General features: G+C 45.8%; 1 protein-coding gene across 5 annotated transcripts in view; it reads left to right on the forward strand.

Annotated features, from left to right (window-relative positions):
* PRELID2 (PRELI domain containing 2) overlaps positions 1–22484 on the forward strand; it is a 28471-nt gene extending 5987 nt beyond the window's left edge. Inside the window, exons 2-9 of one of the 5 annotated variants that reach the window (XR_012675970.1) lie at positions 2101–2158; positions 4222–4295; positions 5839–5999; positions 10653–10758; positions 16304–16369; positions 16818–17043; positions 20354–20479; positions 22230–22484. Coding sequence is in view for 4 of the 5 variants with exons in the window: in XM_075164450.1 (XP_075020551.1) it covers positions 1532–1558; positions 2101–2158; positions 4222–4295; positions 5839–5999; positions 10653–10758; positions 12688–12753 (492 nt within the window). In the remaining variant the exon portion in view is untranslated. Of the gene's footprint in view, positions 1–1264; positions 1559–2100; positions 2159–4221; positions 4296–5838; positions 6000–10652; positions 10759–12687; positions 13051–16303; positions 16370–16817; positions 18195–20353; positions 20480–22229 lie in introns of those variants that run through there. The other 4 variants (XM_075164449.1, XM_075164450.1, XM_075164451.1 and 1 more) reach the window with 4 other exon arrangements.
* The last annotated feature ends 3904 nt before the right edge of the window (positions 22485–26388 follow it).

Consider the following 26388-nt stretch of genomic DNA (forward strand, 5'->3'; position numbering starts at 1 on the left):
GTTGTGTTCTCAGTGAACGGGGCGTGGTGGGAGCTGTGACATTTGGGCACAACCACAGGTTAGCAGCACAGTAGTAGCCGCCTCTTTTCAGGCAATTTTGGAAGTCCTTGCTCTGTCATGTGGCCCGACACAAGGAGTTGGGGGTGAGGATGCTGGAGCCAGTGTCACGTGTGACTTCTGGAAGGGATGCCCGGTGCCTTTGCTGAGCAGCAGAGGTGACGCAGGGCAGTTTGTGTTTGTGCTCCTGGGCAAGGAGACCGCAGGGCAGGGCTGAAGTCCTTGGGCTAGTGGGAGCCCTTCAGAAGGGGATGGGACTCCTGTGCCTCTGGTGCTGGGGAGGAGGGTTCGGGGGTTGAGTTACTGCAGGGCTGAAATAGCAGTCAGGCTGAGATCTCTTTGTTCTCTGCTGCTGTTAGCTTTGGCTTCCCCGGGGAATGGAAACCTTGCAGGGAGACTGTGGCTGGATGGAAACACTGTTTTTGTGGCTGTTAGACTCTCCTAGCCATTACATCGCTTGTAGACTTGTAATGTTCTTTCTTTTACTGTGCTGTGTTGGAAATTGAGTCTGTTTCTGTTTAAATACTGGGGTAATAGAGCCTGCTATTTAGTGAAAGATTTATGTAAATGGATCTTTGTTTCACACGATTGGGCCTTACAGAGTGTAAGTTACATCGGTAATGTAATTATGCCACTACTGCCATTTCAAAGCAGGATGTTGTGGAGAAGCCTCCAATTTCTGTATAGAATAGGACTTGAAAACCTTGCACTTTTAAAATCAACTTTTATTCTGCAGCAGGAGAAAATAGTAATGCTGGATTATAGAACAGCCTGTTCTGGAGTTATCGACCTTTTTAGTTTAGAACCCAAGATTTATATCAGAATTTTGGAGCACCCATTATTGCACATCATAATGGCATTACTTAAAGTGAGTTAGCCTTAAAATGCAATTTCCTCACCTTTCCTAAAGTTTGTATTTTGTTTAATGTTAATCTTTATCTGGTGGTCAGTATTTCTTCAGTTTGGCATTTGTATTAGCGTGGAGGTTACAATAACTTTTGGGTATTATTTGAGTTCAATAAATTATCTTGCACTTTAAATTTTAGAGTTCATTATTCACATGAATGTTGATTGCTTTTTGCAATGGAGAGTAAGGTCCTTGTAGCCTTCTCTGTCTCACTTCTAGCCAAAGGAGTTTTGTAAGTTCCAAAATAGACTATGCATCCTTAGAAGTCCTGTTCTTGTGCATACATTTCTTGCCCTACAGGCAACCTGTACAATTTTGGCATAATTCCTGTGCAGTGGAGGTCTTGGAGCGAGAATCTCTTTCTTCCAGCCTTGAAATGACTCGTCTGTACAGCCTAAGGTAAATGAGGTTACCTTGGGCAGGAACAGGCAGTAGCAATCCTTTGTCCTTGCTGCACGCCAGCCCCTGAGCAGAAGAGCATGCCCTCTTGCCAGGGTGGACCCACACTGCAATCTGAAGTGACGTCCCGCTGTCACACTCTTCTAGCAGCTTTTACAGGATAGTGAAATGTTACGTACCAGAGTCTGCATTCAGGTGACGTTGCACTGTACCTTTCCAGCTCTTTGTTTGAGGAAATAGGTTGTGTGGCTGAACGTGCTTAGCAGCAGTGACAAGGAGCTTGCTTGCTGCAGAAACTCGGGACGCTGTTGTTCTCTGAGGAGTGCAGTGCCGGGGGCTTTGGCCCGTGGAGCTGCCATGCTGCTGAAAGCTCTGCTTAGCCCTCATGTGAAAAACGTGGTGTGGGTCAAGAGCTCGCATCTTCGTTTCTGTGGTACGAGGGTGTGTGGAAGATGTCTGTATGCTGCAGCAAAAGCTAGCATCTCCCCTTCAAGCGATTTTTCTCATAGCAGTATTGTGGGTTTTCTGATTGTTTTCTAATCTTACTTACTAAGCTAATCTTACTAAATTCTTCCTTTCCGCTAACTTGAATGGAGACTGCAGATTGTTAATATCAGGCAGCTCGTACTTGTTGAGAGAAACTATGAAACTGCTGCTGACTTGACAAGTGACGCCTAGTAATTTTCTTTTACCCATGTGAGAAGTGGTAATCTTTACCCTATGCATTTTTATCTCAGTATCCCAGTCCCATGGAGAAACACGTCACGGCTGTAGAAACAGTGGAAGAGAAAACAGGTAAGCTGCCTGACTTTTCTTAACAGAGCTAATTAAAATTTTTCATAACCTTTAAAATTAATTATGTAATAGTTGTATTTCAATAGAAGCTGGGCACTGCAGACACGCCTGGGATTCCTGCGTGCTGGACATTGTGTAAACAAGACCAAGAAAATATTACCGCCCCCCCCAAAGCGTGTGTTTTAACTGCGTTAAGTATTTGAATTTTCAGCTTATTCCAAGGCCGTTAGACACGTTAGACCTGGTTTCTCTGTAGTGTGTTCTTTTGTTGTACGGTTCCTTGGCGTTTCTGTGATGATTTCCATTTGCAGCGCTCTACAGATCAGTCGTAAAGCCCCTGGAAGGAAGCACAGTGAGCTGTGTGGATGAAGCCTCAGGCGCTCCACAGGCATCGCACTACTTGGCTTTCATGATCCCTGCCTTCGGAGGGATCACTTGGTGTTTCACTTCCCATGTGAGGAGGTAGTTCCAGGAATCAGAGACTTGCGCAGTGGCCTTGTAGGATGTTGAAAGCGACCACAGGTCCTCAGTCTTCCGCTTTATCAATCAGAAGTCCTGAAATACTGAAAATCAGATGTTACCATTTCGAGTCATATTGATGGGAAAATAAATCTGCTTGGGTCAGAGTGCAGTTGTCAGATCAGGTCTGCTGATACACGTGGATTTTTGTTTTCCAGTTGCTTTGCAATTAGGCACTTATGGTAACATGCCTGTGCAGAGGATGTATTAAACAGTTATGCCACCACGTGGGAAACAAGTACCATAGAACTTTGCATGGAAATAACCACGTTTCTTCCTAATATGGGAACTGCGATCAAATACTCATTTGGGATGAGATAAGAACTTGTCGACTTCAGAGTTTTATTCCCAAATGCTTGTGGATGCTCTTTATCATACATTTGGAGATGTCTTCTGTCTTGCAGCTCAAGTTTAATGGTGGTTCTTAATTCCAGGCTTATGCTCTCTTTTTAAGCGAGGTTAGTGAGGTTGCCCTGAGATTCAAGAAGGCTGAGCATTAGTGCTGCCACTGCCATTTTCTTCAAATGCAGTAAACCACTCTTCCTGCAGAATGCTTTTCTGCTCTACGTTGCATGGAGATAGGTGCTCCATATTATTAATGTGATATGTTTGTTAGAGTTCTGGAAACCAAACCCCATGAAGTTTTTTTTGCATAGATCCCATCAAATGCAACTGTTCGAGAACGTACTCTTTTATCCTGGAGAAGTCTTTAACCTGGGCTATCTGCCAGCTGGCTTCTCGTTTGGTAGCATTCTGTTCTTGATCTGGGTCATTAAATATTAAAAGGCAAAATGATTCTAAAAGCCAACCATTTTTTGGAGATACTAAATAACTGTAATTTGTTTCCTAATAGATAGTTTTGTCCTTGTCACTGGGTCCAACTCAATACAAAAATAAATGTGTGATGAGACAGGACTGTTCTGTAAATCTCGCACAGAGTGTATTTGCCCAGAGAATGAGCCTGAGAATATAAATTGGGGTGGGCATAGGAATAAACTAAAACTTAGGTCTGTATGTTGGTCTGGTAGTTCAGTCGCCTGAGCTTTTCCCTCACTCCAGTCATCATCCACCCGGTGCCATCAGGAGCAGGGTTCTCCAGGGGGTCCTGCCAGACCCTGCGTGGCTGCGGGAGGGAGTCCTGTGTGCACCCATGTAGCCTGGCACCGGCACTGCCTGCAGTGCTTTGCTACCCAGGAGCACCACTGTAAATGCGAGTAAAGTGTTTGTGCCACACACTGGATAAGGGGGTTCTGGATCACAGCGATGGGTGCAGATGCCCTCCTCCTGAGGCAGAGCACAAAATGCCCGTAGCAGTCTTATTTACAGCCTTCTGTCTGGCAAAGCAGCAGAGATACTGGGTTATACTTAAAAAAAAAAAACCACACCGAACCAAAACCACCCTCCCGCAATGCTCTGTTAGTTTGCCAGCATTTCTCCTTGCATATTTGCTGTGCTGTGAAGTCTTCCGACTACTTTGTTTTTATTAAAAAAGTGGTAATATTTGCTGCTGTAACTCTTCGCTTCTGATTGTCTTTTATCATCAGATTTGTCTACGGGGATTATTTACCGGAGGAGAATTGCAACGTGCCAGAATGTAATTCCTGAGATTTTAAGAAAGGTAACTACTTTCAGAAAAATTTAGTCAAGTTATAAAACCTTAATGCTTCACTGTGGTTTATCTTCTTTAAAAGGATCACATTTCCTAATGATTTTTTTTAAAATTAGAAAAGTTACTTTTAGAGAGAAGTTAAGAGAAAAAAATTCTCTAGGAACTGATTTTATATTTAACTTGAATGGACAAAACATGTAACTGGTGGTGGTGGTTGCTTTACAGGCAGTGATGGGCTTTTAACTTTTGTACCTTGAAAAAATAAAGCTGTTTTAAAATGTTATCTGGGCCACAGTGAAAGTACAGTCATTCCCCCCACCCCAATATAATAATCTTATTGCTGTCAGTGCTTACAATTCTTGTGTGGTAGATGGTATTTTTATAAAAGCCCAGTCTTGTGGAACTCAGCAAGAAGGTGGCAGCTGGTAATAAACACTGGGTAATTATTTCTAAGCTGAGCTTGTGTATTTTGGATGTCTGATCCATGGCTCCTGAACACATTGGGTTGTAATCTCTCACAAAACCATTCTGTAAGTGAATCCAGAGGGAATTAAAATAGTACTTGATGTTCCTATAGCATGTTGCAAGTTAAATATGCATCGTAGGGTCCCTATAAAGAAGGTAAAATGTGATTCCTTAAAGGCTGCAGAAAATATAAGGACCTGGGTTGTGCAGTCCCTTAGTGTCTCTCTCTTGTGTCTCTTTTAGTGACAGTCCTTTCTTCACAGTTTGTTATGGGAGAAGAATTAGCCTTAATTTATTATTTGTTTTTTTGCAGAGTATCTTGCAGCAGATAGTCTGTATACAGAAAAGTACATTTACATTCATGCTCGGTTAAATAACTGTACTATTTCACAGCCTGCATGCTTAAAAGTATGCATGTACTCTTTTCTTTGTGCTGACGACTCTGTATGTTTTTGCCTCTAAACATGTGTTTGTCTCTTCCAAGCCTCACCTGCCAAGGAGAACATATCATTGCCCTATACATGCAGAATATAAATAAACCAATGGTGAGATTTTCATCCCTTCTTTGGCCCACGCTTGCTAGATCGAGGTCACTCAGGTTGACAAGTGGGCTCTCGGAGGAGGAGGAGGAGGCCTCCTGGGAGAGAGGAGCTGGAGCAGGGTGTCAGCCGCTGTGCCTGGCAGCAGGAGCCTGCAGAAGTGCAAGCCTTTCTCCTGCTCTCAGGGTTTAGCTGGCGGGTTTGGCTGCCTTGCATGTAACTGTTTGGAAGTGGCTTCTGTTATCCTTCGTAAATTAGCCGTCAGCAGCAAGAGAGAAAGCATGAAGTGATGGAGGTAAGTTGGCCTGTGGTGGTCTTGGAAATCCGGCTGTGGACCGAGCAGCTTCCCTAAATCTTGGAGTGTTTGCGTGGCCTTTAGTAGCTGCTGAGGAAGTTGATTGTTCTCATCAGGGCTAAACACAGCTGATGTGCCCTCCTCCTGAATCCTCAGTCTTATCCTCTGAGGCTAGTGATACTTAGAAAATACTGAGGAGTGATTCTACCTTTTTTTTTTTTTTATTAAAAGCTATGATTCTTCTATTTCCCAGGTCAGTGTCTTAAAAGTGCCCGACATCTACTTGGAAGAGGAATCTTGGCTTAATATGCGAAAAAGAAACATGGCTATGAAAACTCATTGTCTTACGTGGACACAGTATGCATCCCTGAGCGAGGAGTCTGTCTTCAGAGAGAGCTTGGAGAATCCAAACTGGTGAGTGCTGGCCTCTGGATGTACCAATGCCCCTGTGCGGGCTCAGGGCTGCTGCTGCAGGCCCATGGCCCTGAAAAGGGATTTTCTGTTGCCCTTTGAATGCTTGGAATGAGAAGGGTCTGAATAATCATTTCTTTGGTATGTCTTGAATGCATTTGAAGCAGCAACTGTAGATGTCCTGTAGCTTTCCTCTGGCTTGTTCGGATGCGAGGTTAGGTTCTCTGGCCAGAGCACAAATAATTGCTGGAAATTAATTTTCTGTGTGCTGCTCTGCAGTCATAGAAGGCTGCCCTGCTGTTCCCGCACAGCAGGCATAGCCAGAGTGTTCGTTTTGCTCTCCTGTTTACCAACAGATGCTTGGACAGCAGTTTAAAAATTATCAACTCCCGCCTGCTTGCCAGCCATTGGCATGGAGCATACTTGTTCCCAAACAATTTTCTTTCTCCGGTGTCTGGCCTTGTGTGCCCCAAAGGTGTAAGCTGCCGTGGGACTTGTGTTTGTGCAGAGTGGAGCCTAGAAATGTCTTTATGCATGTTTACGGCAGGATCAGAGTGGAATTTCTAGTTTCTGTAGCATTGAAGTGGGCAGGTATGTGATACATCTGACTGTCTTTAAAAAAAGATTTGTTTCCAGCTGATGTCAACCCCATTAATTCTTACGTTGTTCTGATGTCTCTTGTAATTAGTTGTTACTTTTGCCTTGTGATGTTCCTTGGGAAGCGTGGCAAGGTCCAGCAAGGTCCATGTGACTTTGGAAAGCTCTAAGCACGTTTAAGAAAAAAACCACCAACTTTAGATGAAATTAAATTCTTTGTGGCTCAGGCATTTTTGAAATCCCTATGCTGGGACTTTACTGTTTGAGGACATGTTCCTCTGGCTTTTTAAACTGTTTTGTTTCAAAAGTTTGCTGGGACCCTGTCCTTACTGAGGCTTCCTCCGCATCAGAGTTGCATTGCAACTGTAGATGTTGGTCCTGTTGGTGTAGAAACACTAACTACTGCAACTGGTCCCTCACTCACGCCCTGTTTTCAAGGCTTTTCAGTTCCAGTTTAGGAAAGACACTGTCCTCAGCATGCTGCTTCTGCTCCTGCAGGCTTGTGCAGGGGAGTTGTTCGAGCTTGGTGTTACCACCGCTCACTTTTTCCTTAAAGCAGTGGGAATACTGCGGCAGTTGGGAAGGCAGAGGCGCAGGTGGGCTGCCAGAGTGTGATTGCAGCCTCGGCAGGTTCACTTACACAGGCTTTCAATGCCTGCCGGGGCGACGGTGCCTCTGGAGGTACCGTGGGCGCCGATGCAGGTCAGCAGCTGCAATACGTAGCTGCAGGAGCCCGCGGATCTCAGCTGTGCTGCCCTGGCCAGGTAGGTTCAAGGATACCTGGGTGTGCCTGTGCACACCACTGTCACCTCTTCAGGAGTCTTATGGAGGTAATCGGATCTAACAAATGCTGTCTGGCAAAACAGGTGTGAAATTTCAGCTGCATGTGGTATACGTATGGTGACATTTACATTTGAATAGATGAAGGAATTATGCAAAGGGCATAACATTAACAGCATACTATTGCACTGGAGAGAAATAAGAAAACACACAATGAGGAGATTCAAGTGATCCTGATTAGTGGGAAAATTGTACATTATGCCCTTAAAGAGAGAAAAATGTTACAAGAGTGATGGTAACCTGAGTACAGACTTGTCTTTCTCCCCTACTAAGCACTGCTGGGCAGATTTCAATAGCAACCTCCTGAAACTCTTCAGGGCACTAAAAGCGTGAAGAGAATGAGAAAATTCTGCACCTCAGTCAGGCGCCGTGCGTGTGTTGTAGCGGGCTGTTTGTTTGTTTAATCAGCTTTAACATGACATTGTTAAGGATACTGATAAATGAAAGCAGAGCGCCGTTTTGCTGGCTTGCATCTCGATCAGCCGCCTGAGCAGGTTGACTGCCGTCGCCTCTCCCCGCACCTCCCGGGTGAGTGGTGGGCTCCGTGCGGGCACTGCCCGCTCCCAACTCAGCAGGGAGCTGGTGGCTCGGGAGGTGTCGGGGTGGTGGCTGCAGGCTGCCCTGCAGGCGTTCCCTGGGGTGCGTTACAGCCGCGGCACCCGCAGCCCTGCTCTGTGCCTCTGCACGGAGATCGCTTGCCAGTGGGGTTAGCGACAGAGCTGCTGCTTTGGAGAGCTGCAGCCTGGTTCCAGGCACGCGTGGTGGGATGGTGCTGATGGGAATCCAGAATATTTCTACCCCTGTCCGATGAAGTTACAACTGTCTGTGCTGACTTCAGCCCAGTTGTAGACCAATATGCTGTAGAAAATCAAACCACGAATCCAGTTCCTGCAGGGACCAGTGGCTTAGACGTTTAGCAGAACCTCATCCATAGGACATGGATTAGTTTACCCAGTTTGAGATTGACAGTTACATCCTTCATTATTTTCAGCTAGAGAACCACAAGTCGGGGAAGGGAGACTGCGACCTTCCTGATGTCCCTAATGGAACTGGGGCAATTGAAGTGATGCTTGCTTAGTCCCAACAGTCAATTTAACCACAGTGTAGTTCTTCCTCTTAATGTCAGGTGGTTATTTTGTCCTAAATAAATGTGAATGCAGTCATGCCAACTGCTGCATATTTTTGCAAAGTGAATTATTGTGGGTGCTTCCAAGCAGAGCGTATAAATGTCTGAAAAGATCTAGTAGCAAACAAACATTACCATAAACCACTTACAAACCATTGAAAAAGGCATCATGAAGCATATCTGTATATTTAGAGGCCAGAAAGCACCTGAACTTGGCTGAACTCCTTCACGACACTTTTTATTCGATTTCGATGGTTTAATTGCTGTTATAGACAAGCATCTCATCTTGACTAAATTCCAAAGAAAGCCAGTTAGTCCCTGCGGGCAAGGCCTGGCTACAGGCAGAGCCGCAGGCAGGGCGGATCCAGACCCGAGCGTGTCAGCGCTGCCCGGGTGTTCGCCGGCACTGCCCGGGCGTTTGCTGGCACCGCCGCGGGATGCAGCTCTGGAGGGCTCTGGGGCTCGCAGCTTTCACTGCTGGTATATCAAACCCATCTGAATCCTGTCAGCTGCTCCCCTCCGCTTGCGTGCGTACGTGTTTGGGTTAGGGACAATTTCTAGAGTAATTCACTTGCGCTTACCCTAAAAGCGTGTGTTATGTACGTTAGGTTTGAGCTTGCTTTCCACCCAGCTGAGCTGGGCAGCGTCCGTGTTGACGGGGAGGGCTCTGGGAAGAGTTGCCTGTGCACAGTGCCAAACCGAAAGGCACAGTGCCAAAATTCCCCTATAACTGCCTGGATTTATGTTGAAGTTCTGTACTGGCAAATTTCCATGTGTCTGGGCAGGTTATACCTGTCTTTCCGCAGTGGAGAGTCCCTGTATAGCTTGAGTTTTATCTCTGGTGTCATTTGCCGTCCCTCTGTGTTTTGGTTTGACTGCTTTCCCCCTCCCTGCCAGGAGCATTTCTTTGCTTTTTCATTTTGTATCCCTCAATTGCCATCAGATTCCTTTTATTACCCAGCACTTTCCCTCATTTCTTACTGCCCGAGGGAGCTGAAGTCTCTCACAGCACGGTGGGCGCAGGGTGAGAAGGTGTCTCCCCGATACGGAGGGATGCATGTGATGCATGAGCAGTGCTTGTCAGTTGGAGATGGGAATTAAAAAGATCTCCCTCTTTTGAAGAGCCTTGCACTAGATGTAACTTTTAATTTTGTTTTGAAAGCCATGCAGGCTTTGGAAACTCTCCCTGACACTATCTGAACAAGAATATTGCTAGACTTTTTATACTAAAGACACTTTAATTAAACTCCCATCATGAAAACAATTAGACCAAATTTGCTGTACTTAACTAGTCAATAATTTAGTAGTTGGATCTCATTAATAGACTTCTCCCTGTGACTGTGTTGTAATGATGCGGCATTGCCAGCTGTGTGCTACGGAAATCAATCAGAGATCAATATTTTCCTTGAGCCTCCCTTTTTTGTTCCCTACAATGGTGAAACTGCAAAATGAGTAAATAAATCCCACTGCAGCTGTGTTCAATCGTGGATTTTTACTGCTGACATCCATCCTGTGGTTGAGGTGAACTTCTCATGTTCTCCAGCTCCTTCACTTGAAGTCCACTTGTTTGTCTTCTCACCGAATTGCATTGACAGAAATAATAAATGGTCGTGTCTCGCCGAGGGCATCGGTGGTGCCGGGTTCACGTGCATGCTGCGGGGATGGGAGTGGGGGGTCTTCTCCTCACTGTTACCACTGCCTCTGTCTAGCTTGGGTGGGGTGATGTCCTGAGGACTCTATAAAATCGTACAAGTGTATTTCACTGTGTCTGCAGTTGGCTTTCCTGATTCTGGAGATGGCTGTTGTGTCCTCTCCAGACCTCTCTGTTGCTGCTCTTTGGGCTTCTCCAGTAAGCGCATGTCTTTCCTGAAGCAGAGTCCAGCCGGACCTTCAGCAGCGCTGACCGCGGGAGGTTACCCTGACGTTCCTGCATCTCGTTACGTTTGCCTTTGAGATTGTCATACAAAATATGTGAATGTAAGAGATGAATCCCTTACTCGGGTATCAAACACTAACTTTCTAACGTAAAGTTTACACTTAGTGTTTACTAAGTAGACAGAAGAATAAAAGGGTGTTATGTTCCTGTTTCTTAGGACAGACTTCACACAAAAAGGCAGAATATCAGTTACGGGGGCAGGTCTGCTCAACTGTGTGTTGGAAGCTTTTGCTCAATCGTTTTTAAAACAAGGTGTGAAGAAGGTAAGTCATTTATTGCTTGAATTTCTTCCCCGAATTATATTCTAAATTTTTTTCCAAGCACCAGATCATCTGAGCTCAAAATTAAATTGGTGTTTTAAGTCCGGATTCTTTACATCTTTTAATTGTTGAAAAAAAATTTGACCTTTTCTTTTGTCTACAGAGAATAAGCAGAACAAAAATGGATTTAGTTTTATTATGGTAATAGTTTTATTTCAAATACATTTTAAAACATGGCATGTATGACTGTATCAGTTTCTGTAATTCATTCTTATTCCTGATTTCCCCCAGGCATTGAAACAGTTCTTCTTCCTAATGCCTCATTGTACCAGCTAATACTGTAATAATAATTTGCAATTCTATAGCACCTTTACACTGAAATAGTCAAAAGTAGTCAACATGAATTTGTATCATGTCACGCATTTTTCTCCAGTAATGTTAGATTTTTTTTGGCAGCTTGATGTATTTACAATAGCCACAGTCAATCTCCCTGTAGCAGTTCTGTATACTTCAATAGTTCTGTCTTTCAGTAAGAATTATGAAAGAGGATAAAAGCTATCCAGCTATCCAGCAGAGCATCCCAAGGGAGTTAGTGTTCAAAGGCCTTTCGTTTCTGGGAGTCGTGTCATATTGATAAACTAGGTTTAACAGCAACGTCTCCTGAAGCATTCGTTGGGAAATGAAGTTTCGTGGAAGTCTTGTTCTCTGGAAGTTTGTGCCTTGAAGAGATTTGGGGGTTCGGGTTGTGCTGTGCAAACTGTTTAAAATTTATACCTGCTGAAAAAGGAGCAAGAAGAGAAGGAGGGAGTATTTAATTAAACCTTTTTAATGAGAAAGAGGGGTTTTTTCTTTTTTTTTTTTCCTTTTTTTTTTTTCTTTTTTCCCCCCTCCAGTTTGTATCTTGTTTCAGATGAATGAAAGCATATGTATATGCCTGAAAACATGGCATTTTCATGGCTAGCTCATGAATCTTACGTACTGCAAGACTATAATGAACCTATATTTACCATTATTTATCACTCTTTAATTATCTAATGGAGAAATTTGTTTTTCAGATGAACTTAGATGTCCACAGTTCAGATCATGCCTTATGCTATTCTTTAATTATTCATGGGGACCAAGTGGTTAATACTGATGAAGGTTTTTTTTTGTTTTGGTTTTTTTTGTTTTGGCTTGGTTTGGTTTTGTTTTTAAGTGGCCTTAGCAGTGTCCTGTTTTTTCTCCCACTGAAGTCAGTGGGTGTTGGAGTGTGGAGCCTGTCCCTTCGGACGCTCTCCTCTCCGGTGGTGGAGGGGCCGACCCCCCCAACCTCTTGTTCGTGCTGCAGAAGCCGATTTTGGAATCTGTGCCCCAAGAGCTGGAGACAGAAATGTATTTCAAACGGCATGGCCATTTATTCATTTGCTTATTCTTGATAACTATAAGATCTTTTTGTTGTGGCTTTAAAAGAAAAAAAAGACAGAAGTAGACAGCTATGCTAGTGTAGGCAATGACCGTGAGCAGTGAAACGCGTCTCGCTGGCTTATGACAGCGTAGAGCTAGCGGATAAAAGAAACTAGTTCACAATATCTCTACAATGTTGCATTAGAAATCCTTTAGCAATTTTGGCTATGTCTGCAGATCTGTGATTTTTCAGAAAAATACAAGCGCATCAGATCTGGTATAAATGTACAGTCTTGCCTGTTTTTTCCCCCCACCTCCAAAACGTCCGTCTCCCTCAGGCAGCAGCTGTATCTATGCATTTCATTTCTTCTAAGCTGTTAGATAGGGTTCCTTTTGTGGCTTGGCCATAGAGTAGTTTTGAGGCATATTTTACCCAAATGTAATAAATGGCAATACAAAGATGTTCTTTAAAGTTTTAAAATATATGTTGCGTAAATGACAATGCTTGATAAATGTTCTCCAAGCTTCCGTTTACTTCTTATCTTCCAGTACCTGATCTGCATCCTTCCTAATGGCCTGACCAAAAGGGCATTGCTTTTCTTGCACCTGGTATAATTGGTTGGAATACGTAAGGATGTTACTTTCAAAGCCAAACCATGATTCCTGCTTTATCACCTCGGTCCCGACAGCAGTGCACTTCTCCATCCATCTGTTTGGAGGGGCTCAGATGAGATAAGGGAGTAAGGAAACAGTGGGAGGCAGCAATGTGGGGGCAGAGGAAATGGAGTAGGGGATGAGCTACATGAAGAGCAGGAGAAAATACTGTATGTATATTAAATTTTGTGCATGACTACAATAAAGCTCATGTATTCACACAATCAATATTAAATATCTTTATTTTATAGAAAGAGAGAGAAAAGTTACTATTCATTAAACTATTCATGGACGCCAAAGGCACTGATCTTTTTAATCATTATTTTTGTAACTGAGATACGAGCCTATTCTGTGGGTAGGGGTTTTTTAAATGCCTAAGAGAACGACAGTGACATTTTATGGCTCCTCATATTTGTCACATTTCTCTTATTTTATTCCAACTCTGAACAAAAATGTAAGAGATAAAGTTCTCCTGCCCTGCTTTTGTTTGTAGAAGTCATAGTGCATTTGGGTGGAAATTACAGCATTTATGCTTTTTTTTTTTCTTACCTGTTCAGAAAAGGTATTAATGAATGATATGCACCCACATTATTGCCAATAAAACTTTCCTCCTGAATAATTCAAAAGTCTGAGCAGATATGCCAGTAAATCCCAGCTACCAGCACAGCCCGTTCTGGGTCTATTGCCGAGAGCCTGGCTTCCTTCGGAGAGGGGAAAGGATGCTCCGTAGTCTGCAAGCAAAGTCTGGGAGAAGTTTCCAGCCCAGGAGGGGTAGTAGTGGCCCTAAAGTCAGCCTTTGTGTGTGTGTGTTTTTAAAATTTGTTTAAAAAGTGGCCTAATTAGTTGGTATGTGTCTGAGTTATGATGATCCCTGCCAGTGTGAAGGAGTACAGATGACAAAGTTACGAGTGATTTTAAGGCCACTCAATAAAGGAGCATTTGTAGCAAGAAACTTTTGTTACATTAGTAGATGTTTTATCTGTTGCCTCTTAAATGTTGCAACATTTCTGTCATTTTCACTTCTTGGTTTCTTTTTTAGATTCCTTTTGCTTGACTTGAATATATAAGGAGATGGAAATTAAAGGCTGTGATACAGTGTTTGTTAAATGATGGAGCTGAGCTCAAATAAGAAATATTTAACTGAGAAATGTTTTGTCATGGTTTCAAAAAAATGGAAGGTATTAGATGCGCTTTTCAGAGACAGCGTAAAATTTTCTGCTAGTCTGTTGAAATGCTAACTTGCTTTTGTACTGGCAGTGGAAATGAGGTAGGCACTGTAATATGCATTGCCTTCATCACCTTCAAACAGGCCATTTATACTTTTCTTGTACATCACCTAACCTCTTACTTAAAACTTAGAGTGTTCGGTAAGAATGTGGAGGATGTTACAGACGTGATATATTCTCTCTGGCCCTATCAGCCGGAGTCCAGTCTGGCTCCTGGCAGATATTCCAGATATAGGCGCAGGCTGCTCAACAAGTCTGTGGTGCTGGAAACTCCTTAGACTGCCATTTCACGTTTCCCTTGTTACCCTGTCACCCCGCTGCTGGGTCAGTGTGCCTTCTGTGGTTTCAGCGTGCCGGCTGTGGTGACAGAGTGGCGCTCGCCGGAGCAGTCACCCGTGGCCGTTCCTGAACTGGGAATCAGCTGGGCTCCCATCCCTTTGAGTGCTTTGGGGTATTGCACCGATAAGGGTAGGAGCATGTAGACACTTACGGCAGGGTAGCTTCTTACAGTAGCAGAGTACCTCCGCCTTTGAAAAGTAAAACTGTTCCACGGCTTGTCCGTCAGAGAAGCTTTTAAGCTGCAGCTATAGAGGTGCAGGGTTTAATGGGCAGGCAATGTTTGTTCTGCATTTCAAGTGCATCATTGCACTCTAAGCAGTGTAAATTTAGCTCCTTTAAGCCTGATCTCCTGGGGCTGAGATTTAAGTGTTTGAACTTTAGTTGAAAGGAATATATTGATTAGGCTTTGATTTAGTTGTTCCTTGCTGAAAAGATAGTGGGTAATGACTTGTACCTGCCCTTTCATATTTTATTCATTTAATGGAGTCCCCTCTCATTCCCTTTTCTTCCTCAACACCATTTTGCCTAAAAGTCTGCAGTGCTACGAGGAGAAATAAAAGAAAAAGCAGTTGTCATGCTGTGAACATAATTGATTCAATAAGTAACATTTTTAAATTCCCTAGGCAAACCTCTGAGTCTTCCCTTATGTCAATTAGTGCTTCATTCTGTAAACAGTGGCATGTCCAATTTAGACTGATAGACTAAGGTAGTCAGCTTATTGCCTTCTCAAAGAATAGGCATGAAAGTTGAACTGTTTTTCATAGATATAAAATATCTTGTCCGATTTTTCTGGGGAGATGTGAAAAGAAATTCTCTTGACCTATTTGTTAAAATTAATTGTCTTTTTTTTCCTCCTCTCATGGTGACTCAAACTGAGAAATCCTTTTTCTTTTATCTTGACAAACAGAGAGCACACTAGAGTAAGCCTTAGCCCCACACAGGTTATAGCTAAGCTCCAAGCTTGCGTCAGTCCACAAGATCTGACCAAACATCAGAGGTAGGGTTGGCAAATTACTACAATTTCAGTACACACAGCCAAAAAGTGAGGGGAAGAGGGATGTTGTGGATTTTCTTATCTAAAGTGAGTGTTTTTTGCTTTTCACCAAATATGAAGCTTCTTCTCTCTCGCTTTGTACTGAGCCTTAAATTTAAATTCATTTCAAAATAGAGCAGCATCTAGCTGTGAAGCAGTCTGTAGCCCTGATGTGGGAAGAGCGCTTGATCGAAAGCTTCCCCCCAGTTTTCAGATGGCTGCCCTGCTGCAAGTCGTTCAGTGGTTTGCACCCGCGCAGCTGTGGCTGGTTGGTGAGCGCCTCGGGCTCCTCTGCAGTGAGCCCCCCAAACAAACAGCTCCGCTAGATTCAACTACATTTTACTTTAATAACAGTTCATTGTTTGGTAGTTCCTCCTTCCTTCAGTCCTGCAGGAAGAAATACTCACCTTCATGGTCCTCTGATGGCATTTTTTACTTAATTTCAGTATTGCTTTCCTTCATTATAGAAATAATCATACTGGCTTTCTGGGGAGCTTTCATCCTCGCACACCCAATTGCTTGCAAAGAATATGAATGATAGTATTTCCTTTTTAAAGAGGGGTATACCAAGGTGCGGGGATGAGAAGAGGCTTGGTCCAAGCAAAGCGGTGGCAGAACTGGAATCAAATGTGTGACCTGATCAAGTGCCCTGGTTTCGTGCAGCCGAGACTTGGAAGAGCTTGCAGGCTGTTCGGGGTCCTTTGTCCCCTCCAGGTTCCCCGTGAGCAGCCTGTGCCGCAGCGCTCCTTGTGCCTCCCAGGCAGTGGGGAGAACCGCACTGAGTTAGTGCGGGATCGTAAAATGCAATTTATTTTTTTTAAGGCTTTACTGGGATGTTTTTGGGTACCCTTTCTAATGTATGAAATACTTAAGTTGTGTGTAAAACTGGCATTTATTTGTGCTTTTTTCCCAGGGTATTAAAATAATGGAGACACTTCTTCAGGAGCAGTGTGGGTGATCGTGATCTTAATGAGCAGTTGTAAGTGCAACATCCATCTACAGTTAAGAAAAATTGTTCAGAGTTTGTGATACCTACTGCACATTGTGCTCCTTGTAGTTCTACAAATAAATGTGGATTTTTGTACATTATAAATAGCATGCAACTTTTGTGGAATTTTCAAGAAAACTAATGATGTACTGCAGCGTTAGGCTTAATACTATTGCAGAGTTTCTGAATAGTGTGTTGATTAAGACGACTTCTGTGTCCTCTATTTCATGCTCTGTTAATATATCATGAGTGTGATAGTCCTAGTAAAATAAGACATTGGTTCTATCTAAGGATTTTTACTCAAAAGTAGTATCTTCAGGGGTTATCTGTGGAGGGAAGATTTGGTCAACTCTTAAATTAGCTTCAGAACAAGAGCAAATGGCTATTGATTACCTCCTAATAAATGTTCTTCTAAAACCTATTTTCTCTGCTTTTGCAGGAGAAAATGTGTTTGTGTAGAGTTTCCTTGGAACTGCATATCTTCATTGCCATTGGAATTCCATGGCGGTAGTCTGAAACTTACTGGTACCATTTTATTGAGGAAAGAGTGTTTACTATGCACAGCTGGAAGAAAAGAAGACCATAGACTGCAAAGCTTTTACAAAAGATTAAGGAATCGTACTACTTAAGGGAATGTTGATCATGAAAATCACAGAGGAACAAGTGTAAGCTTGGAAACAGCATCTTCATGTGAATTGGTGCTATAATCTCTAGAGACTAAGAATTCAGTAAGGGAACATAGAGCAACAAAACAAAAATAGCGCTTGTTGCTTTGAGGACACCCTTGCCTAGTCAACCAGTTGCTTTGTGTCTTATTAAGGGAGGTGGAGGCACACCTCCTGTGCTGTTTATCTCACAGCTTAATTCTGTGGGGTAGAGGCTTCGTTCTACAGAAATGAAGCTCAGCTGTAGCAGCTGAGTAGAGTTACTGTTCCCCACTTGAGTCACTCTATTTCAGTTCTGATTGCTGTGTTGGAAATATTTGGTTATTATACCCCTGCCAGCACGATTATTTTCAGCTGTAAAGACATGCCTCAGTACAAGTTTTGCATATATTTGAATTCTTTCAGAACGTATTTATCTTGTATTGTTTCTGAATAGAAGAAGAAACTTGGAGGGGAGTTGGTCAAGTGCAAGTAAAGTTCCTGACGAAGGGTGTCTCATATGCTTCTCCTCCTTTTGTTCCACACACCGCATCAGGATAGTTTTATTTTAAACTTTTTTTTAAAATTCAGGTAAGCACAAGCCGGCTTGGATACACTTCCTGAGTTAGGGTAATACCACACTTTACAAATAGCCCCATTAAAATCAGTGTTTGTTCTTTGTGGAGATTTGAACCGCTTATTTGATTGCCACAAAGCAAAATGATCAGCTTCGCATTTTTCAGGGTGGGTTGTGTTTTATTCTCTCCAATGTGATGTAAACTCTTGGTGGACTCTTCCTTACGCTATGCCTGAGTGCTGTGAGCCTGCTTATTTCAATATTTAATGGTCTCAACTGTCCTATTCTGAGCTAAATGGGTGTGGTACTAAAGAGCTGAGCCACGGACTGTGGCCACGCGCCAGCTCTCCGGTAGTGTAAATCCTCTGCTTATGTGGCTGGTGCTATAGGTTTACGCTATGGGAAATGCTAGCCCATACCTTGTGATGAAAGAGCCATGACACGGTCCTTAGGAAATGACCATATTTTGTATTGGCACAGCAGAACAAAATACTTTCCTTCATCTTTCTTATTTTGGTTGTTAACTGATTCTTGTGAATTTGGACTCTGAATGCTGAACAGTAAATATTTATGAAATGTAATGGCCAAGACTAAATACATTCATTAGCATATTTATTTTTATTGAGTTGTTTCTTTGTGTGCCTGAGCAAATTATCAAATTACTTCTATTTGAACTGCTGCGTACAATTTTAGGACTAGCATTTTTATTCTCGCATCACTCCGACTTTTGGAATTAGGATAGGAAGCATTTGCATCCTCCCTCACCCCCAAAGTAGAAGTAGTCTTTGAATAATGGAAGTCCAAAATCCACTCTCTTCTTCAAAGCCTGAGTTGCCCATCTGCTTACTGCTAGGTGCCAGAAAGAGAAGGGTTGGGACTTCTGGGAGCAAGGTGCTTTTTGTGAGGCTGGGGAATACGGTCAGGGTGGTGGAATTGCCTGGCCCTCGCTGGAGGTGGCAGGACCATCTCGGCTCATCCCCGGGGCTCAGGTCTGCCCCTGGCCTGCTGGAGAACAGCCCCGCTGGGCCGGGGAGCGACCCTGCTCCAAACTGCAAACCAGCACCTGCAAGTAGCTTTTGTTTTGAAGATCTTCAAGTGCTGTGTCCTGTGTTGGAGCTTAAGTCATCCCACTTTAAAAGGTGTCCCTGCCTTTCCCCTGGGAGCAGTCACCGGTCACAGGGAGGTCTGAGGGGCTCCTGTCGGCAGGGCGGACGAGTCCCTCAGGATGCCGCGAAACGAGTGATCAGGACACGGGGACGCGATGGGCATGTTCCCCGGGGAGCATGTGCAGTGTCACGGTGTCGAACATACAGGTCAATCCCAGGGGGCAATTAACTTCACCCATCTGATTTTTTTTCGGAAATAACTTGCCTTTTTTTTTCACTCCGTGTGTCTGTATGTTTCTTCCTGATGTATATTGTCATAGCAAGATAAAGCTAAACATTTTCAGGTACAGAAGATAAACTGACCGGATCTGATGTGCCCTCTCAGACCACCTGTAACACAGTGTGTCTTGTTACGCTGATCTCTGGGCATAAAGAGAATCCCCTAATGGCTCAAAAAAATGAGAAAGCTCTCTCTTTATAAGTTTTATGTAATTGTTCAAATTGTTTAAAACTTTCACTGACTGCAATCATGATGGTTTAAATGATGATTAGACTTGCTTAGAGTATTTTTCCTGGGACCTGGACAGCGGGAGCTTTGACAACGTTGGCCTTTAGACATCAGTGTTCTCAGCAGTCCTGCCAGCATCTTTTTCTAAATAACGGGATGGTGAACAAAAAGGAAATACTGTTTTTCAGATTGTTTTATGAAACTAGTTAATACACACTCGTTTAATTGTAGCAAAGTTAAATTTAAGAATACCGGTATTTAATTCTCTTAATTGTTGTATTGTAGCGTCCCATTAAAGCTCATCTATGAACATTTCCATTAAAGGGTCATCTTCTTTGTCGAGTGTCTAGCTCTTATCTCTGATAGAAGAATGTTGTCTGCCAGATCTCAGCCGGAATTCATTTCCCTGTTTACAGAATACGGATAAAAACAGTCAGCGTGTCCATCCCATTTGTCTCGAGATGTTTGTCATCTTGCTGGGTTTCATTCTGCCCCAATGCTGAACTTTCTGTGGCTCTGTTAGAAAAACCTTATGAAAACACTTTGTTATTCGCAGGAAGTTAATTCCTCTTCATGTGCTGCATTTATTGACAGTTGCCTTTTCAGGTTTTTCCTGCTGTGATCAGTCTAATGGAGTAAATTTTTCGAAGCCTCTCAAGTGCCTCGAGAGCCTAAACCTGGCTGCCTTTCAGCAAGCTTCGGACCCCTGGAGATAGGCTGCTGGTGCCTGGGCGGCCGAGTCCCCGGCGCCTGGGGAGAGCCTCCAGCCGCCCGGCCGGGCACGGGGAGATGCTGAAGAGGGGACACGGGGGCTTGGTCACCCCTCGGGTGCTGGGCACGGCTGCGTCTGCGAAAGCAAATGGCAAAGCCCCGCAAGTACGGTGTGTGGGAGCTGAAGGGAGAGGAGGGGGACCGAGAACCTGGCGCTGGCTTTAGAAGGCAGCAGGGCATCTGAGGAGATAACAGATAAAAGGAGCAAACTCCCAAGGGTAGCAGGGCTGAGCGAGACGGTGCCCGTGCTCCTGACGCAGCGGCACACGAGCAACCTTGAAGTCACCTAAAAGTCCCCTCTGTTCGAGGTGCCGGGGCGCGTTCTCGGGGCTGAGCTGTCCTGCATTGAAAGCTGCCTTTGCATTGCAGATGTGAGCTCAAGGGAATTGCGTGCAGTGATGCCGTGGGGGTGGTCAGCCAGCAGCCTTCCCACCTCCCCTGGCACGGCAGCAAGCAGGAGCAAATGCCTCGAACGCCCGGCAAGGCAGCGGATGGGTAAACGAAGTGTCAGAGTGGGAAGCTGGCTTGCTGTATTTTTTTAAGAGCATGGCATGCTAAGTGTGATTGAACACCTTTACCCATGCATTTCTAAGAAGTGACTTTTTTTTGATAGAAGGGAGTTTGTTCCCCCCCCAATAAAAAAACCAAAATTCCTCAACAAAGACCTCACAATATTTGGCCAAAAAGCAAAAACATCATGTGGTGAGCCATAAAGTAATAACACTGTGAGACCTGTTTTTAGAGAAACTTTGTAAATGAAAAGTAAAGGGAAAAATCCAGCTGGTAAAGTCTGGAAAAAATTCAGGCTGGGGTGTGCTGTGGGCTAACGCAGCTGGTGGGTGCTGGGCTGTAAAGGGCTGGAGCGCAGGGAGCTGAGAGGAGCAGCCGGATGAAGCATCAGGACCGGGAGCTCCCTGGGGAGGGGTGGGGTGGGACGGGTGGGGGTCCGAGGCCGAGCCCGGAGGTGGCGGCGGACAGGGAGCTCTGGGAATCGGGAGCAGAGAGGAACGGAAGGTGCGAAAGCAGAACTACACAAAACCACCCCCTGAGAAATGAGGCTGGATCATGCGTCGGACCAAGTAGCGGGGAGTAAACCCGGACCAGGAGGGAGGAACCAGCACGGGGCAAGGAATCGGTGTGGCCACAGCGTTCTTCAGCACGGTGGTCACAAAACGCGCTGTCTGTGGGCTGGGTGCTGCTGCCGCGCTGCTGGCAGCCCTGCCTCGGCAATGCTGCGGTGGTTCTGTTTAAAACACATCTGGAAGTCTGCCCTCCCCAGACCTGTTGCTTGTTTCCATCCTGACAAGCTGACAGCTCTGAGTACACAAATTAATTAAATTCATGATAGTTTTGCTGTGATCTAAACCCATCGTTTTAAAACCCTCTGTTCCCAGCTTTCAGGCCTGTTATTTTTTGCTGTGAATGCTGTTTCATGTTTGTCTCACTAATGGGACAAACATTTCAGTAAGAGTGGCAAGATTTAGAGCACTTATCTGCTTTAATATTAATCAGTTGCCTTATTTGGAGGGATAACGGGGCCTCGGGGAAAACTGCATTTCCAGTTACCTTTGCAGCTGGAAGCACTCTTTCCCTCCAGGGAGCGGAGCCCGGTGTAAAACCCGCAGCCTCCCCCAGCTGGGTACTGAGCACCCAGTTGGGACGCTGGCAGGGTCCGTCCCCGGGGCGCAGAGACGGGCAGAGCCCAGGCCGGCGCTTTGCGCTTCCCTTTCTGCATTGCACAGTCCCTTTTCTTAAGGGCAGAGATGGAGGAGCCCCTGACGTCCTGCTGCAGCCCCCGCTCTGCTCGCGCCGGGCACGGCGTGGCGGGTGACCTGCGGCATGAGGGACATCTTGGGCAAACTCTCAGTGCGAGCTGAAGGTCGACTGCTCTCCTGCTTTGCAGCTGAACAGCGCCTTAAACCGTGCAAAGGTTTTGAATACGGCAGGTCGTTAAAGCTCTTTTAGGGAATCCTGCTTAGGAGAAGAGGCAAAATGTGTGAGAAGACCCTCCTGTGCCCCCGAGGACGGGGCTGCAGGGGCCCGGTGCATCTCCCGGCCGCTCCGCTCGGTCCCTCTGCTCCGGGGCAGCTGCGCGGGCGGCCGTCACCTGCGGTCACGCTCCTGGGTTTTTTAAAAACAACTTTTATGCTCATTTGCTGTTGCTCGGTATCTGGCCTTGTGGTTGTTTATGCAGTCAAAATCTTTTTGCTGAATTTGACTGAAGCTTTGTTGTTTTTTTTTTCAGTGAATAAACCGCTCACCTTATCTAACCAGCTGGAAACCTGGGTTGGCTGAGAACCTAAACCAGCCGACACCGGCAGGCAAAAGCCAGGTGCAGACAAGAAGCCAACTGAATGCAGAACACACTAAATCCATCTGATGCCATTATACTTTAGTTTGCATTAGCTGAAGAAATAAAGTGCCCAGATAAACAGGCTTGGTGGACTGGCGCTGATCTTTTGTACTCTTTAGATATCAAGTTTTAAAAGTACTGAAGACGTGGTGAACAGTATTTTCCCTCTAAAATAAAAAGTCCCCATTATATTTTCAAATGAAATAAAGAATACCCAGGACTGGATCCTTTCAAAGAGAAAATAATTTCATTTGCTCCCATGATCAGTTAGGAAAGGCTTGTGAAAAGGGACGTTGCCAGCGGGAGGCAGGATGCGGTTCAGAGCAGAGCATTGAAAAAACTGTCACATTTGCTGTTGCCTTGTAAACAGAAAGTGTTGTAAATGTTTCTGAGATTTGAAGGGACATCGCTGTAATCTTAGGTCACTAACACTGTCTTTGGGGGAAGAGACAGTACATTTCCACTGATTTTTCTTGTTAACTGCCAGGCGCCAGTTGTGTGAAATATAAATTGTTCCAAATGTCAGGAACCGGCTCTGCTTTGTGCAGGAATGTTTTGTTCTTCAAAGGCATGGGCACGTTTCCAGGCGCAGAACTGCCGGCTCTCACCGAGGATCGGCCCCGCACGCCCGCTGCCTCGAGCCAGGGTGCTCCGGGGTGACCTGCACGGGGAGCCAGGAGGAATCGCCTCCCTATGGCTTCGGTATCTGTCCACGCGCTGCTGCTACGTAAAGACAGGTTTGAACGAGGGTTTATGGACCCGAAGGCTACAGCGGGATTTCTAGGAACATGGGTTGACATTCAGTGCGGGAGGGCGGCACGTGGGAACCTGCTGGGTGCCCTGGGCTGCCGGGTCCCAGGGCACTGGGAGCCTGTGGAGCATCTCTACCTTCTCCTTTTCCTCTTTCTCCTCCTCCTCCTCCTCTTCCTCCTTCTCCCTGGGAAGCAGATGCTCAAGAGCATCCGTAAAGCTGCAGAGGTTTAGTTTTGGGGTTCTATTACCAACCAAGCCCTGGGACGGAAGGGCTCGGCGTCACTCCCCCTTCGCCCCGGCCGGCGAACCGGCCATCCCTGGCCCACGCTCACCTCCGGACCGTGCTCCGCAGCCGGGCCTGGCCCTCTGCCCGCTGCTGGGGCTGGAGGACGCGCAGCCGCGGCAGCCCCTCGCCCCTTGCCACCCACTCGACGCAGCGAAGCTGCCCTCCTGCTTTCAGGCTCCCGTCCCCACAAAAGCTTTCTGAGGTTCTGTATTAGCCCCTTTCACAGCTTCTGCCCCAGTCCTTTGCTCAGACCGGAGCCGGGCAGCTGCTCTCACACGTGAGGAGGTGGCGCGCCCGTGATCCACAAACTTTCTATTTCGGTGGCGTATTCTCCGATTTCTCTGTAGAATTCCCTCACACCTATTTTGCACTTACTTTTGCTTCAATTCTCATTTGTTTTAAACATCAGCGAGTCTCCAGCCAGACCCTTTGGCAGCCTCGGTCTTTTGCAAACGATGCAGAGAGGCCGTTAAAGTGCCAGGGTTTTATATGCTTCTCCCATTGATACCGCTCGGAAAGACCTTGCAATCCAATTGCTCTGCCTTGATTGATTCGTTCTCATTATCAGCCCTGAATTATTTGCAGAGGTAAATGACAAGGCTTTATTTTCTCATAGTGCTTTATCTTTTTACAAAATGCATCCAACGAAGTTGCTAATGGAAAAGCTTTTAACCTCCCGAAGCGGAGGCTGATCCTTGTCCGTTCGGGTGAGCGTGTGACTCGTGGAGCTGACTAATGCCGCGGGCTGCAGAAAACCCCGCTGCCGCATTTGCAGCCCTCCCTCAGGTTACCGGGAAATTTAATAGGCAGCCCAAGGTGACTGGCACAGCAGCGGGGATAAATTGTTTGCTTCAGAAATTAAAGAGACTAGAAAGGACAAATCTATTCCCCTGCTTCGGCGGCAGGGACACTTAACCCACGTGTCCTGGCTTCATCGATGGGTTTCCAGGAGCCCGGACAGCTGGAAGGATGGTGCTGGTTGTGCTCCATGACAAGATGAAAAACAAATGGATTCCCAGGACACAGGAGTAAATATCACCGTAGGTGTGAGGAAAATGAATCGATCCGGGCTGGTACCCCCAGCGCAGTGTCACACCGTCCATCCGTCCGCCTCGGCAGCTCTCTGCGCCGCGTGGCCGCGGCTTTACCGATGGCAGGGGCTGAGGAGGGACCTGGGGATCTGGGGAGCGCTGGCTTCGTTAGCAGGAGGAGAAAAACCAAACCAGTGTATTGAAGGTAGAGTAGGCAGAGCAGTGCGAGTGCAAAGAATCATAGAATCATAGAATCATTTAGGTTGGAAAAGACCTTTAAGATCATTGAGTCCAATGGTTAACCTAGCACTGCCAGGTTGCCAGGCCCATGATATATATATATTTAGGGGGAAAAAAAAATAGCCAAAGATCTCATTTTCAAAGCCCTGAAAAATGGATTTCACTTGTCCCCAGGTCAGCTTTGCAGCCGCCATGGCCGAGGAGCAGAGCATGCGGGGACGTCGGGTTGGACCCCCCGGTACCACGGGCTGGGCACCTCCCCGGGCGAGCGTCTGCTGCAAGGCCAGGCTGGGCTGGAGAATATGTTTTAGAAAAAATATGTGATTTAAAGAGTCCGGAGATGAGGAAAGCACCCCGCTCACCCTGCTGCTCCGGCACCGAGTCCCCTCGCTGCTGTAAGCGCTTCACCTTCACTTTCCGATCTCTGCGCCTGTCAGACCTTTGGACCCGGCCTGGAGGGCTCTTCGCCATCAGGTTCGGTCTGTCCTTCTGAACCCTGCCAGCCTGTCCCCAAGCTGTCCCTGGTCTGCAGCCCCCCGCGATGTGCCGACACCAGCCTGCTTGGGGACACGTCCCCGCAGGGACCGCAGCCGCCCGGCTCACGTCCCCCCTCCGCACCGAACCAGCAAGTCAACAGTCAGTAACGCGGCAGCAGTTCACCTCCCAGCTGCAAAAACACTTCTGGAGCAATCCTGCTGCCTGATTTTCTCCAGGGACAGGACTGATCTGGAGCGGCCGTGGCTGCGGTGGAGCCAGGTCCCAGGGCAGGACCCCCGCGCCGGGGGTGGCCGAGCTCCCTGGGCGTCCCCTGCCCCTGCCCGGGGCTGCCCTGGGGGTTCCTCACCAACAGGGCTTCCAGGGCCACAGAACTGATTCCTCCCTGAGCTCAGCCATCGTACAATTACATCCTTTTGCTGGCTGATGCATTTTAATAACAAGATTTAAGTTTAAATTATAATAATCTGTACCTATTGTATTTCTTTCTGTCCTTCACTCTCAGGGTGGTAATTTGTCCTGCAGGGATGGAACAGATGGGGGGGAATATTAGGAAAATTAGATCAAATGGTGGTATAATGCCATGAGATGACTCAGTTCTATTGTGGTGTAGTCTTACAAAACCAGGGCATTGAACAAAATGTACTTTTATAGAAAAGGGTTTTTTCATGTTGTTACTTCTTTTTAAAAACTGAACAAACACTCCTCCTGATTTGTATCTTTATGTAACATTGTTTTTATTTATTTGGGCTCTTTACGCTATCCGCAATGATCGTGATCGGCAGGGTGCCCGCGGGTACCGGTGTGCCGGAGCACGGGTCTCTGGCCGTGCAGCAGGGTCCCGCCCTGGGGCTGTTTTGGCTGTCACCAGGAGCATCCCTTTGCAGATACACGGCATTAAGCTCTTCCATGGTTAAAAGTAACATTATCCTTTATTACTCTTTACCACGCAATCAACTCCCTACTATCCTTGTACGTCACAGGGGGCAAAAAGCCAATTTTGATCATCTGACCAAACGCTAACTCTTCTTTTCTTGCTGTTTGCCAACAGAAAAGGTCTTTGAGGTTGGGGACAGGCAGTCGTGGAGGTCGGTGTGCAGCCCTGCTCCAGCCTCAGACACCCCAAACACCTGTAACGCACACGGGGTGATGCTGGTGAAGCTTTTCAGTAACAGCTCCGCTTCATCCTTAGGCAAGCAGAGTATCAGACAAGCTGGTGGGGGGGAAGTCTACATATTCCTTATTT

This window comes from Calonectris borealis, chromosome 15, assembly GCF_964195595.1.
Source record: "Calonectris borealis chromosome 15, bCalBor7.hap1.2, whole genome shotgun sequence".
Taxonomy (NCBI): Eukaryota; Metazoa; Chordata; class Aves; order Procellariiformes; family Procellariidae; genus Calonectris; species Calonectris borealis.